The sequence below is a fragment of the Ambystoma mexicanum genome, chromosome 3q (assembly GCF_040938575.1).
Source record: "Ambystoma mexicanum isolate Mex_15411 chromosome 3q, UKY_AmexF1_1, whole genome shotgun sequence".
Classification (NCBI taxonomy): domain Eukaryota; kingdom Metazoa; phylum Chordata; class Amphibia; order Caudata; family Ambystomatidae; genus Ambystoma; species Ambystoma mexicanum.
In genome coordinates, this window is record NC_090926.1 from 128622843 (window position 1) to 128641178 (window position 18336).

The 18336-nt window shown below is 46.6% G+C and overlaps 1 protein-coding gene across 2 annotated transcripts in view; it reads right to left on the reverse strand.

Moving 5' to 3' along the window:
* Positions 1-418: 418 nt before the first annotated feature.
* PRR13 (proline rich 13) overlaps positions 419-18336 on the reverse strand; it is a 192745-nt gene continuing 174827 nt past the window's right edge. For both annotated transcript variants that reach the window (XM_069653308.1, XM_069653309.1), the window contains one exon: positions 419-2729. In XM_069653308.1, coding sequence (XP_069509409.1) covers positions 2691-2729 — 39 coding nt within the window. In that variant the 3' untranslated portion in view covers positions 419-2690. The remainder of the gene's footprint in view (positions 2730-18336) is intronic.

Sequence of the window (18336 nt, forward strand, 5' to 3'; positions counted from 1 at the left end):
ACACTTGGAAAGTCATATTGTGCTACTAGTCCATCTGGGAGGGGTTGCCCCAAGCAACGCTGCACGCATGGGACATGTGGTTGTTCAGTGGATGGTTGGGGGGGGGGGGGGACGAGAGGGGAAAGGATGGTTTCCACTTTCTTCTTGCCAGTCCTGTTGTAGCACCTTCTCACCCACATGGATGGAAATGCGAGAATGCCTGCAGCGATGCAGAACATTTCAACCTGCAACATTGCCCCAGCAGCAAACTCACTCTGCAATGTGCACTTGCATGGGGTTTCTGAATATTACACACGTGAATTGTAGAATGAGTGCTATTCCTTCTGCCGCTCTACCAGCATCCCCATTGGTCAACTCTGCCTTCATCTCTTTATGCTTAGATACCCAGCACAAAACAAAACTCAATGTTACAAATAGAAACTTGAAAACAATTAAAAGTTTAATTTGTTCCTAAGCAAAGATTGACAACCAACCAACGTGAGAATGCATAAGTTGGTATAGTATACAATATGCAGTCTTGAGCTTTCCTTCACAGATACAGGATGGATGATCCCTTAACAAATCACATAGCGCATCATTTCACGTGCATCCGCTTCCTCCTCCTCAGATTCACAGAAAAGCAACAGACGCAGGGAAATAAAGCCAGTCAGTAAACAAAATATAAAATCACATTAAGCCAGCCATTAGCTGCGTCATATTTCGATCACATCATGCCACGCCACACCACGAGTGTGAAAAACCCAGATTGTCCTAACAGACCACACAGAGCTGTTGCTATCTGCAGTGGGTAATGACATTCGGATGTGTAGTTGCTAGCTGGGCCCTTGAAATGAACAGGGTCTAGTTCAGAACCTCAGAGTACTTGAGGGCAAGCGATGGGGATGGGAGAGAAAACAAGCGCTGCAAGAGTGAGGAATGAGTACCGAGGGATATATTCCCTCTAACCAAACGCTACATCCTCTTCATGGCTCAAGAAACACCAGTGTCATTTATTCTCCCATCAAAGCAATTAAAAAATCTTACAAATTACAGGATTGATTTGACGCTTGCAATCAATGCGTATCATCATTTCATAATGGGTCGACCTTCATTCATTATTTTTACCTGTACAATCTCACGCTTTTTTTTGAAAAAGTTCAGATGTGCGCACCCCGATTTGCCTGGCAATCAGGAGATCCCGACGTCTTGACTTGAATAACTACTCTACCTTTGCGTGCAAACAACCTGCATGGCCATGGATTATAAAAAGCTATTCCGACAAGATACCGCTCAATGGGGCTGCAACATGCTCAGACTTCTGGAATGCCATTGCCCTGGTACCGCATCAACATTGTATTCATTCAAGCGCTACTGCAAGAATGACTGCTGAACCTCAATTCATTTGCCGCGCTTCCGCTAAAACATGCAACAGACAGAAGCGCTGGAATAGTGTCCCAGGCCTGTGCTGGAGGAGGGCGTGACAAGATGTGGCCTCCAGTCTGCTTCTACCGAGTTCCTGCAGCTCAACCACACATTTTCATTACGCCCATTTATACATCCCATTACTCAGTTGCTATCGCCAGTCACCTGAACACCTTACCATTGTGCACTGGTCCAGGATTACTAAATGGGTCAGTGCTACTACAGTTGAATTCCTTGGCATTCCGAGTCACTACTATTAAAAAAAAATTCCTCTTTAACTCACAAGTGCAAAAAAAAAACGAAGTTCGCCCTCATCTGAACAACAGTGCGAATATTGCGCATGTTAAAATGTTTGGAAGAGCACCAAACAAGTCTATCCGTTTCTATTGACTTGGTCGTGTACTGTGGACAGTGTTCCTATATGTACATACACAAAAAGGCAGCCCGTTTTCTGACTGGGGCTGGGGATCTGAAATTCTCCATTCTTCGAACAGAGGTATGACGAGTCCAGCAGTTTCACTTGGGGCCGAAAGCAGCACATTACGAGCATGATGACTCCAGACACTTCCTGTGCAGCAGTCATTTGCTCCCAATGACCAGAAGGCTCCGCCAGGGTAATTCATGGAAAAAAGAAATATGCACAGGTTTGTTAGTGTACATTTGGACCATGTGGTTCGTGCGAACACATTCATGGGCAGGGTGTGGACAAGGGTGCTGGAGAGCTCGAAAGCAAGCCTGCAACATAAATGGTAATGTGGGCATTTGGTGGTATGGACATATATATATAGACCAAACTACATGCATGCTAGACAAAGCCATGTACACGGACGCATCCTGAAATTGGAGGTGTGAGATTTACTGAATGTGAATAGATGGAGGCAAAAGAGGTCCGCTCTTACATATCTACGTACATCGTATATGCTCAAGGCCAGAGCTAGAAGCAAAGAGGACGCTTTCTTGCCACCCCTTTGGAGATCGGCGCGAACTGGCCTGGAACCTTGAGCGAGATTATATAGGGAAGGGTCCGAGATATGACGACAATTGTGGGGACAAGTAAATCTACCTGGTCCCTCAGGTCTGTGGGAACATAAAAGCACATTTCAGATCCACATAAGAAACATACAGTAGAAAGAATGACTTTGAAAGACTTGATCTCCAGATCGACGGTCATCAACCAATAGTTGCAGGTGAATCCTGTATTAGGTGCACAATCCTCTGACCCCATGCAGGTTAGGTGCAAAACATGGAAATGGGCATCTGGAACTGGGTTTTGCCGGGTGTCCTCAATCCTAATCGCTGCTGGAGGAGGAAGAGGATGATGACGAAGACTGTAGAAAAGAAAAGTATTATGTTATGTCAGGGAGCTGCTTGAAGGATTGCAAAACTTGCAACAGACCCTCCCCCACACCCCGCCTTTCTTCTAATCTAGTCTAAATTAACTACTCCAGCCCAGGCCAGAGATTCAATCAAGCGTCCTGTCCAAGAAACAAGCTGCACCTGTAGCAGAACAGCGATTCATAGAAAGCCTCATCAAGGGACTGTGCCTTCCAGGAGGACATAGTATGGCAACATCCTGGAATCCAGGCCTGGCAACAGCCTCACTTTCGCAGTAGGGACAGGATTTGTGGGCAAGAAAAACTGAAAGGGGAAGCCCCAAGTGGAACAGGATCTGGGGGCCTATGTCAAAAATAACAAAAAAAGAAAAGTACTCCTGCCTAAACTAAACAAAGAAATAATGAACCTTAAAATTATAATGAGACCAAATTACGCTATCCCCCCCGCCCCGATTTCAAACACACATACATTTGTACATAATTATTGACATTTTATTGAACTTGACCCTTTATGTACCTCAAAAGTCTTCGAAGGTGTAAATTACAATAAAACGTGGCACGTTCTTTTTGACCAATTTTGCTTTTCCTATTTTGACAGCCCGATTTCAGTGAACCTGGGGATTAATGAAGTAGGGTTTAAATAAGATCTGAGGATTTTAAACGTTGTGCTGACCGAGTCCCCGATTAAGGATGACAACCATTGCGTTCACTAGTATAGCTGGTCTCTGCAGGCCACGCACCCTTTGATGCACTATTTCCTTCAAGTCCGAGTTTGAATGGTGGCATTTTGTGTGGTTGCCATGTACGTGAGGAGGGGGGGGGGGCATCAATGGGGTTAGTTATCATCAAATGTAATTCTGCCAATTCGTTACTTTGGGACCATAACATGCCTACTTCTGTTTTGTCACGCTAGAAAAAGTGGCTGAGAGTGTACTCCAGATGGGAACTCTACGGGTGAAGTGATAACTGAAGAGTTTGGAAGTAACCATGGGCATTTCGGTAAAGAGTACTAGAAACTTCAGACAAGTGTATAATAACTACTATCCAATCCAGATGAATGTGCCAATCAGGGAACACACTGCACGGGGGGGGGGGGGGGGGCACGTGGCCATAGTGGATTCACCTCCCGTATACCCAGGCGGCAGATTACATGGACCTTAAATTGGCACATGCCAGGTGAGAGATGCTCAGACAGGCCTGGCATTTAGGTTCACATCAGTTTGCATTCTCCTACTTCTGATTTTCAGTGGTCGAAGTGTACGAAAAGAAGTTGTGGATGTGTGTTCCCTACTGGCTTGCCCTAAACTCAAACACCATCACCACGCCCCCTCCAGCCCACAATACAACCCCCCCACGCCCCCAAACAACATGCGCCTGCTGTTTAAGAGAACGTTCAGTGCAGTGCACTGAAGTGCAAGTTTTTATTTGAAAAGGAAACCATTCCGGATCGGTTTCTTGTTAAAAATACAAGTATAGGAACAGTAAAACTTAATTTAAAAAAGTAGAGGAGCACCGCTCCAAAGCCCTCCCGCCGACTGCTGATATAAAGTGGGAAAATAAAACTACAGACACTGTACAGTAATGTTTTGTTGATTTGTACCACCCAGGGGTAATCTCCAGGCGCTCGCATGGCTCTGCGAGAGAAAGCATGATGGTGTGCGCTAAAAAGCCAGGGCTTTGCGATCGCAAACTTTACAGGGCACAGCTTGGTATGTCCGTTTCTTATTCATTTCTTTAAATCGTCAGTGAGGTGCGCCTTTGGCCCCATCTCCATTCACACGCGGTTGGAATGTGTGGGACTGACGGGAAGACTTTATAGCCCAGCCACGCACCCCGAGGCACTTACACAGGGCATGCGCTCTAACAGAGTATAGTGTTGTTTTTATTTACATGTGGGACTGGATTCCTTGCGAATAATGCTAGAACACATCTTTGCATCTGTATTTTGTAAGGCCACTTAATCCAGTGTTATGAACGCATTGCCCTGGTGCGATCAGGTTGCACCGGGTGACCAGGACACTACTTTTCTAGACCAGCATTTCATTCAGTCACTAATCCATTCATTCTGGCCCTTGCGGTCTTTGGCCTTCTTTATGAATTTCAGTAACGGTAAAACCGTTGGTATGTCCACATATCATTCCGTCTAATTACGAGTTTTGCAGCCCATAAGCAATGCGGGTGGAGCAATTACACGAATTCAGAATGGTGGCAATGACCTAGCAATGCTACTTGCAGTAACAGTGACAGTGACTCAGTCTGGGGGCATTGGCAGCGTGAATAATGCTCATTCCAAGAAGTGGGGGCGGGGAGGTGCAGATAGTTACTGGGTAAAGCGAAGCCATCGTGTCTGGCTGGACTCCAGGGCCCAAACAGGAGTTGAACTGGCAAAAGAATGGCTGCATCACAACAAAACAAAGCCAGCCTTTCCACAAAACGAGTACAGCACTTCACACAACTCACAACACAACATAACATAACATAACATAACATACATACATACATACATACATACATACATACATACGGCACCCTGCCCCTCTTGAACATACGATACAACTTAACATCCGCCTTCATAACCCCTTAAAGGCCCATATCTGGCATCCTGTCCATCACCACCAACAACGACAACAACAACAACAACAAAAACACCCCCCCCTTGCAGCGCTGGGGGCAGCAGGATGCATGTGGCCAGAGAAATGAAGGAAGTTTGGGAGGGGGAAGGCAGCTCTGCTGCGGGTTGCAGGGAAAGGGGTGTGTGCAGTGGTGGTGGGGAGCAATTCACCTGGCTGGTGCACGCCTCATTCTGCGGGTGCTTCTGGGCCTGGCTCTGCTGCGTGCCTCGCATCCAGCACGAGAAAGCAATAGACTTCCTATCCTATGCCCCAATAAATGCAGAGGGATGTGGGGCTCGACAGTAAACCAGGTAGGCACCACCCGCTCCCCGAGGGCATGCAAGATTCTTGAATGATTGGTGTAGTAGTAGCACGAGGAGGGGTAGCTGAGCTCATATTTCTGAGATGCAGTCGAACTTGAGCCAAACACTGGTTCTGAGCCCTACTAGATTCCAGCAGAGCTGTGCCCACTCGCCATACTTAGCCTGATTCCAGCAGAGCTGTGCCCACTCGCCATACTTAGCCCTACTAGATTCCAGCAGAGCTGTGCCCACTCGCCATACTGAGCCCTACTAGATTCCAGCAGAGCTGTGCCCACTCGCCATACTGAGCCCTACTATATTCCAGCAGAGCTGTGCCCACTCGCCATACTGAGCCCTACTGGATTCCAGCAGAGCTGTGCCCACTCGCCATACTTAGCCCTACTGGATTCCAGCAGAGCTGTGCCCACTCGCCATACCTAGCCCTTCTAGATTCCAGCAGAGCTGTGCCCACTCGCCATACTGAGCCCTACTAGATTCCAGCAGAGCTGTGCCCACTCGCCATACTTAGCCCTTCTAGATTCCAGCAGAGCTGTGCCCACTCGCCATACTTAGCCCTACTACATTCCAAAAGAGCTGTGCCCACTCGCCATACTTAGCCCTACTACATTCCAAAAGAGCTGTGCCCACTCGCCATACTGAGCCCTACTAGATTCCAGCAGAGCTGTGCCCACTCGCCATACTTAGCCCTACTAGATTCCAGCAGAGCTGTGCCCACTCGCCATACCTAGCCCTTCTAGATTCCAGCAGAGCTGTGCCCACTCGCCATACCTAGCCCTTCTAGATTCCAGCAGAGCTGTGCCCACTCGCCATACCTAGCCCTTCTAGATTCCAGCAGAGCTGTGCCCACTCGCCATACTGCGCCCTACTAGATTCCAGCAGAGCTGTGCCCACTCGCCATACTGAGCCCTACTAGATTCCAGCAGAGCTGTGCCCACTCGCCATACTTAGCCCTTCTAGATTCCAGCAGAGCTGTGCCCACTTGCCATACATAGTCCTACTAGATACTAGCAGAGCTGTGCCCACTCGCCATACTGAGACCTACTAGATTCCAGCAGAGCTGTGCCCACTCGCCATACTTGGCCCTACTAGATTCCAGCATAGCTGTGCCCACTCGCCATACTTGGCCCTACCCACCGTCTAACTTCAGAGCAGCACATTTGATGTAAACCGTTGATGGGTGTACTCAGGTGGTAACCCTAGTAAACCCCTGCCACCCCAGCGGCATACAATTACAAATATGTTATCACAATCAATGGCTAGAATTGTGTGGCACAAATCAAGCTAGCTAACAACCTTTAGTTGTGTTTGAAAGCACCACAAAGTAGGTTGTGTAAATGGCAGGGTGCTCTTTAAAAACCCAACACAACTTAAACTATGAACATGTTCGGTAAAGCAAAGGCAACATTATTGAAAGAATACTCCCTTATGCCAACAATGATAGCAAGGTCCTGGTTTACAGGAAGGTTTTACAATGGCACAAACCTATTGAAAGAGTCTCTGTAATTCGGGGCCTAATTGCACAACAGGCAGAATACGAGTCCAAGCTTCCTCCAGCATAGAACCTATACAACATAAACGGGAGAACGAGCTTCACTTACACAGACTACGTATTGCCCGCATATGGCAATCCACGCTACACACTCACACTTCCTGTTGTAATCTCAGTGTTGGGTAAGTGTGTTCCATGTAGCTAGACTAACTACACCTAGGCTTGGCCTCCCACGTATTTATACTTGCATGATCCTTGTAGTGGCATGGGGAGATTCGTTTCCGAAGGTATTTGAGGCCCTTAACTCAGTAAGATTTGCCAATCAGAAAAAGTTTTAAATATTATCCTTTGCTCTGTCTGCGGCCAGTGTATGGGTTGCAGAGTAGCTGCAGCGTGGTCAGACATGTTAAAAGCAATGCTATTCTAAATGGTCCCCCATTTATCCCCCCCTTTATCTATCGTGGTGAAGCCGGCATGATGCAATCAAAATGATGCTCTCCCTATTATCCCATATTACCTTCAGCTCCTTCCGATTCCACTTCCTCTTTCCTTTTTCAAACCTATCTACTCCATCTTACTTGATTTCCTTTGGGGTCCTGCCAAACTTAAAAGGATTACGCTAGCCAAATTAAAAGCTCCATATGATATGGGGGGGAGGAGAGAGGGAGGAGGTGTCAGGTTCCCAGATTTCAAACTTTATCACTCGGCCTTCCTTCTAAAACAATCCCGCTGTTGGTTTAACTCTTCCCATTTAGTAGATACTCCTTCCAGGTTTAAAAAACTAGAGAAAAATTTGGTTTACCCATATAATTCAGCCGATCTCATTTATCTATTTAATCACATCTCTATGGCCCTATCTGATCCTATTAAAGTCTCCGTCGCTGCCCTTAAGGTCTTTCTTTTCCCCATAATAAAACTTCAAACAAAAATCTACCCCCCTTACTTTGGCATAACAAAAATATTGTTATTAACAATAGAACCGTGAATAGAAAATCCTGGTTAAAAAAAGGCATCAGATTCATTCAACAAATCATCAATGGCCCCGTTATTCTACCCTTCCAGCAATTGAGACACTTATTTTCTATCCCTAACACTGAATTTAACTTTTACAATACACTGGTCAACTCATGTCTCGATGCACTTCATAACCTTTCCAACAACATTCTCTCACCAGATATTCTTAGACTGCTGCAGCTCACCACATCCTCTGATCTCAGAGTCTCAAAAATGTACAAAGCCCTTAACACAAAATCTGCTATGGGAAATGTACTTTGGTCTGACCCTTGATGATGATACATGGTCCTCAATATTCTAAACCATTTCAGTTTATGCTAACATTACGCAACACTTTCTCTTTTTTATTCATAGGGCGTTTATCACTCCTGTTAAACTATCCAATTCTAAAAATGGCTTGTACGACAGATGCTGGACCTGTGGCTATGCCGCAGCTTCGTATGAACATATTTTTAACTGTCCTTTTGTCTATACGTTTTGGAAAGATGTCTGGAAATGCCTTAAACTAATATTTAAGATTGATGTTCTACTATCCTTTTTGAATATTGTCTTGGGCAGCCTAGCTATTGAATGTTGAGACATGCATGCCTCAAAAAAACGATATGATCTATTTATTATTATTGCTTTAAAACTTATAACTGCTAATTGGAAGAACACACGTTCTCTTTGTGTCAGGAGTTGGTGGAACAATGTCTGCCACATACAGAGAATGGAACTTTGTATGGCTAATGCACAGGACTCTATTCGCAAAATGGATGTTTTTCATTCGCTATTTGGATTGCTTTAATGCCTCTTCACATGGTTCATAAAGTCATGTTGGCACATTCCTCATGCCCACCACATTTATAAATTATAACTTGTATGCTTTAATGCTACAAACACTTTATGGTTATGTATATTCCCCTCTAACCCCCCCTCTGACCCTCCAATCTCTTGTCTGTTTCTCCAGTTTGTCTCCCCCCTGCTCATTTTCATTACAAATTCTTTTGTTCTCCCATGGCGGATGTCATTGACTAATTTGCTTGTTTTACCTATTTCTTCTTTTTCCTAAGCATCATTTACTGTTAATTATATAGTCATAGCATTACTATTATAAGATGTCAATTTTGATGCATCAAGGCCCGTATTATATCTGCCAGATCAGATTTCTGCTTTACATTACAATCGTGTTGCTGTAATTATTCTAATAAACATTATTAAACAAAAACAAAACAAAAAAAACACATTGCTAGATCTGGCTGCATAATCTTGGACAAATTTTACTCATCTCCACAATAGAACCATAATGACTGAAAGCGGCAAGGGCACTGTATGGTGCCACATATATTGATGAATAATTGTTATTCTCTCCTTTTATATGTATATATTAGAACAAACTTAGTAAACAAATATCTGGCTTGAACTATGTCTTGTTAGTGCATTGCAAGTTTACATATTGCCCACTTTGAACATCATCTGCACTTTTCGTTGGGCCTCAGATCATGGCTGGTTTTCATAATGCGGATTTAGCCAATCATGGCTCATGTCTTTCTTCCCTCTCCAAGCAGGCTTTACCTCCCTATGATGGTACCAGAAACAAGGTGACCCTCAGTGGTCTAGGGAGTCGGTGGGCAGCACGGCTGCAACCATAGCACTAGTGACTCTGCCCTCCAGTCTGCGTCTACTATTGGTGCCCAGACTGGCTGGGTTAATCTGAACTGCCAGACCTAGCCTGCTCCAGCCTGCTTTCAGTCAATCTGGTTGCCCTCCAATTTTAAAGTTAATGGGAGGGCTTACACATGCTGATGTATAGGGTTTTCTGTAATTAAAATGTTACCACTGTGACAACCCACACCCCTTAACCTGGGGCGCCACCCTGCTTTTCGGCTGACCCTATTCACGACACCTATAGCTCTACCAAAAAGAAACAAGTCCCCATCAACAACTATCAGACCATCGAAAGACATCAAGCTAGACATGCTTCTCACAAAACTGCAAACAACCAGACCACAACCCAGCCCCATCACCAGTCCACTCAGTAACACCATACGACTCCACTGCCCCCATGAATGCCTCTCACACACTTTTGATGTACTGGACCCAAACGCACCCTTCAAACGTCCTCAGAAGAAACAACTTTCTAAATTATTTATCGCCTACCTCACCTCACTCAAGAAAGAGAGCAGAAGACTAAAGCAAATCTTGAAGAAACCTCCGGGAACAGACAAAACGGCATACTACAGACAGCTCTGGAAATATAGTGCAGAAATAAAGGCAAAACGTGCATAAAGTCCCTCAAAACGTGCCCAGAATGGCATTTTAAAAAGCACGTCAGTCTGTAATGCCACACCTACTCGCCCCAACAATTCTGTGCCTCGATCACTGTATGTATCCGTAACAAAATTCTACATATCGAGGACCACCTAAACGAAAAAGTTGTAAAGACAACTCCCATTCTAATGGTGGAACCAGCACTTCGCAATAGCACAGTCGCAAATCTTCCTCAACACAAAAATTCATGTGCATTGTCAACGCCAACAACCCAGACCGTTGCGCCCCTGAATATCTACAAAGCCACTAAACAGCAACGGCCTCCTGGTCAAATCACCTAATTTCTCTCCGAGTGGGCAGACCTGTCCGCCTCCCTCCTGGCCTCTACCACTCAACTCCTCCTCCTCCTCGTTGACCTAAATATACATTTAGACTCTCCTTGCTCCTCCTCTGCACTCTTCCGTGACCTCTGCGACTCCCTCGCCCTGTCCATCCTCCTCTCTAGCCCGACTCACTCTGCAGGGCACACACTCGACGTCTTGATCTCCTCCAACCTCCCCCTCTCCATCCCTCTGACCACTCCTCTCTCCTGGAGCGACCACTCCTCTCTCCTGGAGCGATCACTCCCTCCTCTCATCTCATCTCATCTCTCCCTCTCTTCCCCCCAAGCCAAGCCTAACCCAACACTGCCACCTACCTTCTAGGACATCCGGCCCATGAAGTGTGTGTCAGTTGAGGCTTTTGCCGCCAATTTCTCTCCCCCCCCCCAACCCCACCTTTGGCTGTCTCTCATCCTGATAAAGCCCGTCTCTGCTCTACTCTTCAATTTCTGATATGCTTGATGTTCTTGCCCCTGTCATGAGGATCCGTTTGAAGTCCAAAGCCAAGTTCAATTCCTGGTTTGACTCTGACCTAGCTACACTTAAATGTAAGTGTAGGGCAGCTGAGAGGAAATGGAGGACTTCCTGTTCATCCTCTGACAAACTGGCCTGTCGCCTGCTACAAAGGCAATACCGACTCTGTCCTCACCAAGAAGAGAGTCCAGATTCAAGCTTGTGTTTCTGCGGCATCTAACAACTCGGCTGAACTCTTTAAAATCTGCAAGGAGCTGGCCAACCCTGCTGCAGTCTCTACCCCTCCTGTTGCCTCCAAGGCTTTTTGCAATGCCCTTGCCTCTCACTTCATTTAAAAAACCCAGGACATCCTGTCCACCCTCTCCACCCACACTCCTCCTCTTCCCTCTCCATCTGTGCTTGCTGACCCTCCTTTAGCCACCCTCCCACCATCCTTCTCGTCCGTTCCTCTTTTCACCCGACGAGGTTGCTAGACAAGTCCAATCTATGAAAGCCTCTTCAAAACAGGTTCATCCCTGTTCCTCCAACACAATCAAGGACCATATTGACACCCTCGCTCCGGCCCTTGCTGATTTTTGCAACCACTCCTTTGCCTCTGGATCCTTTCCCCTCCCCTCTGAAGCACTCCTTTGTGCATCCTCTTCTCAAGAAACCCACAGCTGATCCTTCTTGTCCAGCTAACTATCGCCCAATTTCCATTACTCCCTTTCTTGGCAAACTCCTGGAAAAGTTGCCCATCTCTCAGCTTAACCTTCATTCCAATTCTGTTGGCTGTCCCCATGACCACCAGTCTGGCTTCAGAGCTGCCAGAAGCACGGAAACTGCTCTCCTAAACATCCGTGAAGATCTGCTCACCAACCTTGACTAACATTCACTCTGTCCTCATCCTCCTCGATCTCTCTTCTGCCTTCGACACAGTCAACCATACCATCCTGCTCAACCATCTCCGTGAAAACCTGGGTATCACTGATCAGGCTCTGGCCTGGCTGACCTCTTTCCTCTCAGATCGACCCTCCCAGGTCCAACTGGGGTCCTTCCTTTCATCTATCTTCCTCTCTACCTGTGGTGTTGCCCAGGGGTCTAACCTCTCGCCCTGGCTTTTCAACCAATACCTGGCAACTCTCGTCCACTGCATTGCCATTTTCTGCTCAAATTTCCAGTGCTACGCTGATGACACTCAACTCATTTTCAGGCTGCCCTCTGCCACCTCCTCTCCCTCTCTCATCTCTGACTGCCTAACTGCCATTCAAGATTGGTGTGCCGCCAATGATCTTGGTCTGAATGCCAGCAAGATGGAGATCCTCCTCATCGGCACACCTTCACCACCCTTTCCCCTCACTCTCTGGCCGGCCTCCCTTGGCCCTCCTCCTATCCCCACCTGCAAGGCTAAGAACCTCTGGGTCATCTTTGACTCCACCCTTTCCTTCTCCGCCCACATCTCTGAGGTCTCTAAAAAGTCAAATTTCCGACTGCACCTCCTCAGAGGTACTCTGCCTTTCCTCTCCTTGCCCCAGAAGCTCATGGTATCTCGAGCTCTGGTTCTCTAGCTTGGACTATTGTAACAGCCTATTTCTAAATCTACCTGCCTCTACTCTCCGCCCTCTGCAACTAATCCAGAACAGGACTGCGAGACTTGTCCTTGGCCTCAAGCCCTGGGATCGTATCTGTCCAGCTCTAAAATCTCTCCACTGGCTCCCAGTGGATGCAAGGATTAAATTCAAAACCCTCTGCATTGTCCACAAGGCTTTCTGGGGCCTGGGTCCAAAATACCTTCAGCTGTCCGTCCGCAAATACCTCCCCTCTCGAGCTCTTCGCTACTCTACCTCCAACTCACTCAGGGTCAGTCGTTTTTCTAAGAAACGAGCTGGTGGAAGATCTGTCTTCGGCTGGGGCCTCCCTCTGGAACAGCCTCCCTGCCACTCTAAAACTTGAGGAGAACCATCTCCCGTTCCGGAAGCACCTCAAGACCTTCCTCTTTTCTTCTGCCTTCGCTCCCCCTCTCCCCTGCTGATCTGTTCTCTCTTGGTACTGTGCACCTGGCCACCCTCTGTCTTTTGGGCCCAGGTACCTGCTCATCCTGCCACCCTCCCGCACTGCCTCCGGGCCACCCCTTGCACTGGGGTCTGTATCTGTACCCAAACAGCCCCCCCCCCTTTTTCTTCCTGCACTTATCAGACCTACCCTGTCTGCTGCCTTAAACCTAGCACTTGCAAATTGCTGGCTGCATTACCACTGTTTGTTGCCTTTATTTATTTATTGTTATTTATCTGTTTCTCCTCTGCTTCGCACTTTCCACCTCTCCCCCCTTCCATGCACTTTTTCCCCTCCCCCCTCTCCCATGCACTTGCGCGTTCTCAATGTCACTGGGCCTAGTAGGAGCGCGATAGAAGTAAAATATCAATAAATCCCACTTGTCACCCTCTTCCAATCACTACTCAACTAATCAACAGAACACGATGTTGTCCTAGGAGCCTTTAAAAGCACTTAAACTGGTTGATTCCAGGATGTCCACCAGTGAGTGAGGACGTGCAGTTCTCAGCTCTGCTTCGGGCCGAGTAAGCAAGCCATGCACATCTGATTTTCGGAGGCGGGCTGGGCGAAAAAACAACCTCAAAACGAAGGAATGAGGCGGTGACTCACGGTAGCAGATAGCGTGCCCCCCTCCCCAATATCGTAAAGGGAAGGATCCCGCAGGCACGAGGGAGACAGCGGCACATGGAGCCGACAAAGGGGATGATCGCAGCAGGGGCACGGTAGTCTGAGAGGTGGCAGTGAGTGAGTTGGTGGCCCCGCACTTGGATGCAGCGGTGAAGGGGTGAAGTAAAGACCCTGGCGGCATAGGTGTGACCGAGGGAACAACGCCTCTGGAAAGGTAGGCTACCTCGCGGGGGCCGCATCAAGTTAGCGGCTGGGACCGAATTGGATTGTGGATATACCCTGCTTGGTGCCTGTCAGTCAATTAATAGCCAGAGGAGGAGGGGCCGATCTAAAGGCCTGCCGGCGCCGCAGGAATACATAATATGGAGCGGGAAGGAAGGTAGCATGGAAAGCGCACCCCGCAATAGGAAAATTGTCCTTTTCCTGGCGTGTGAAGGTGGCAGGAGGTTGATGGCCCTGAAGGAAGCAGCTTGGGGGCGCCCCATGAAGAAGATACCCCGTGGGGGTGAAAGCAGCGAGAAGGAGAAGAAACACCAGAGGACAGAGAGCATTTTGGGACCAGCGTGCATATAGTATATTCAACACATAAGCACAGGAAGCCAGGAAGTGGGGGAGAGGCACACCTACAGTACGGGTGACTGCCCCGTGTGACGTGCGGTCGAGGAACATACATAGGAGGGGGACTCCACCCAGATGCCAATACCTAGAGAGAAGGGCACCCCGACCAGAAGAAGGCAACCTCAAATTGCACGGAAGGACAGCTGGAGCGCTGTTGGAAGCAACGGGTGAGGGTACAGCAGGGGCCGAAAAAAAGGATGTGGAGGAGAATTGGCACGCCTTAGAGAGAGGTGAAAGTTTGCTTAGTGAGGAAGACCTTAAGGAATGCCTAAACTAAATGCCAGAGGAGAACTCCAACTTGTGGGGCTCAAAAATGATAGCACACAGCACATTTTACTATGCTAAAAAGTAGGTAACGACGAGCAGTGCGATGAGACTCAGGAGCACCACACCGAAACAAGGCTTTCCAAATCAAAACATGATCACGAGGCAACATGTGCTTTGCAGATCACTACCGCAGGTAGGTGTGCTCTTGTGTAGGATTTATTTTGCAGCAAAACAAATGGAATGGTCTGGCTAAACTTTCACCTCTAAAAGAGTTGATGACTGAGATGAAGTTACCAGCATAATGCAGAGTTTTCAATTCCAATGATTCTTACACGAATGGAACTTGAAAATGGACTCTATGAAACTCAAATAGGGGCAACTAATGGAGTGTTCGCCCTCTGGCTTCAAACTTTCATTGTTGGCCATGTGTAGATTCTTGGCAGTAACTTACCCCACAAAGATGTATGATAACTTTATGTAGACCTTTTATTTTACATGTTTTCTAACCTTGCATAATTAAATGTTTTACTAAATACAAAAAGCTATGCTTGCTTATTAGGTTTATTTAAACCATTTCAGTTTGTTGGCTTATTACAGGTTTGCGCCCCGCCAACCCTATCACCTAGTTCTGTTTGTGCACCCATGTGCTCTCCCTCCCCCGAATATTCATTTCTAGAGATGCTTTCTTCAAAGGAGCGTGTGGTGTGCCGGGGCGCGGGCACATACATGCATGCACCCAGATTAGACGTTTCAGAACTAAATGCCTCTGTGAAACATGCACCGGTCCCGTCACCTTCCTTGGGCGACATTCCAATAGTATGGAGGGCACGGAACTCCGATTAGGAGTACCGCAGTCACTATGGTGAGCAGCGTTTAATGTCTTGCAGTAGTTTAAGATGTTGAAGTTGGTGGAAGGTACTCAAGAGAGTGTTTGGGGAAGGATGAGTTCGAAGCCTTGACATTCTATTGAATGCCTCTGCTAATGCTTATGATTTTGTTGATGAAAAGTGGGCTACTCATTGCAGATTGCTTGTGATAACTTGCTTGGAGGATGGAATTCTACACGAAGTTCCTAATCTGGACAGTTCATATTTTAATGATTGAAGGGTTCAATAAGTGGGTCCCATTACAGCATTCAATATTTACCTGGCTAAACAAGTATTCGATATTTCCATTGTCGTCGGCTGACGACCTATTCCCCAAATGCCAACTCTCTTGGGATTAGGACTTGACCTTACCCACAGAAGGAGATTGATATCTGCCTTTCCATTGTAATGTATATGCAGGCCACTGCCTTTATACTGTTGCAAATAAGTTGCAGTATCATAATTGACAAACTCTAGTTTTGCAGCTTCGGCAGTTTTACAGGGGCATTTAAAAAAGGACATAAAAGGATTGTAATTCCGTAATGCTTGCCATACTTGAGAAATTAAAGCTCCCGTGTAGTAGTAGTGTAGGATGGGCCTGGGGGAACCACCCACTAAGTGACTTGAGAAGGTACATGGAGGATCCCCAAGTCCCCCAGTCGTTTTGTAGCACGTTATGTTGGAGCAACCTTATTGGGAAATATGGCCTGTTCTGCCAGACCAGTTATCCTGAAAATGCCTGATGTCATGTTACCAATAAGGACGACCAGCTTTGACAAGGAAAATGCTTTTTCACAACACAAAACCAGCGTTTGTCAAGTGTGAGGATGTTGAGTAATGCGAACTGAGTACTTTTGGGATCAGAGTTTTTTAATTGGCATTAACAGTTACTACAGGTTAGGGGTGAACAACACCCTATTGGAAATAGGTGAATGGTCTACAAATAATAAGGAATAACTTCTTAAAACAGTGTAACGGAGGGAACACCACAAAGTGGGAGATCCTCCAGATGTTCCGAACACCTTGGGATGATTATTTCAGTAATCATAAAAGTCTCAAACCTAATCTTTACTAGTCTCTGTTACTCCTTCTATAAAATAAAGTCGAAAGGTGATGGACAACAGAAACGCCCAACCCTTCCCTTAACAATTCCTTTAAGCATCCTGGCTAAACCTATTCTCATAAAATACCTTTTCACAAACCTGGGCCAACAAAAAGCATCCAGAAACCTAGTCTAGCAATGTCCGGCCTGACTCTGAAAACAAACACAAAAGAGAACTGCTTAGGACATCTCCTCCTCCAGATGATTCTGGACTTTCCACAAAAATTATTTCTATGTCTTCTTCTTACTTTATCCAAACCTCTGCACAGTCTCTTGTTTAGTACAGTCACACCTCCCCACAGTCTCTTTGATTCTTATTAATTCATCCAGACCTCTCAGTTTCTTCTCTAGACTGCTACACTGTCTCTTAATGGTTGCTTCCTTGATATCTCTCTCTCTCTCTCTCTCTCTCTCTCTCTCTCTCTGTCACACACACACACACACACACCCCCCCACCCCCACGTGTTCTCTGCCCTGTATCTGGCAGAGTTTCTGCTGGATGGCAGACATCCGGTAAAGGTACCTCAGTCTAGGTAGTGGTTTTCCTGTTTCCCCAATCACAATATCAGCAGGATAGTCTGCTGGATTATAAAAGTATAGAGAGCAGGAGATTGCATGGAGGTGCAGCCAGGAGTCTAAAGGTGCACTGGAGGTGGCAGAGAAGGTGGTGTTGGGTGAAAAGAGAAATACAGTGGAGGTCAAAAAGGCTGAGAGGAGCTATAAGAAGAGGATACACCTGGAGATGCAAGTGTAATACAATAGAAGGGTGGAGAGGAGATGAAGGAGAGCGAGAAGAGATGTCAGGAGAAAGAGTAAAAAACGGAAGAGAATGCATTGAGCATGGGCAACAAAGCGAGATAAGGAGGCAGAGACAACTAAAGAAGCAGAGGACTATTAGAAAGGTGGCTATTAGAACCTAAAAGTGTGGCTATGATATGATATGGCATTTATAACGTGCCTATACACAAGTGTTTCAAGTCGCAACGTTTTTTGGTGCTAAGAGGATGGCGAAACTGACGCGGAGGATCTCAAGATGTTTCTGCAAGAGCACTGTGCCTGTAAAGAACAGCAGCTGTTCTCTACAAAACCCCGACCCATAGAGCGAGTGCACGAAGTGTGGGTCACAAAGGACTACCCATCTCAAATTACATCACATAAGAAGTAAAGCGCAAGCGACTATCGCAAGCAAGACGCGTTAAAATCCAAATACACTTTGCAGATCTTTGAGAGGCCTTTAACTGTGGTTGTGGCATAACGAGAGCAGAGCGGCAAGCGTGTGTAGTGATACACGAAATTGCAACCTTGCCAATCCGGGCTTTAGATGACAGCATTAGCCGCTGAAAGCCAATAGTGTATTCAAAGTATGTGCTAAAAATGCTGACAGTAGTCTGTTGTAGCACTTCCATTATGCAGTAGTGAGCTACAAGGAATATGCAGGCCTAGTATGAGTAATAGGTCACATTATGCATTGCTGATAGACAGGCAGGGAGAGGGCCCTAGCTCTGTAGCTAATAGGTATTTTTGGAGTGTTTGGAACATTATGGCACC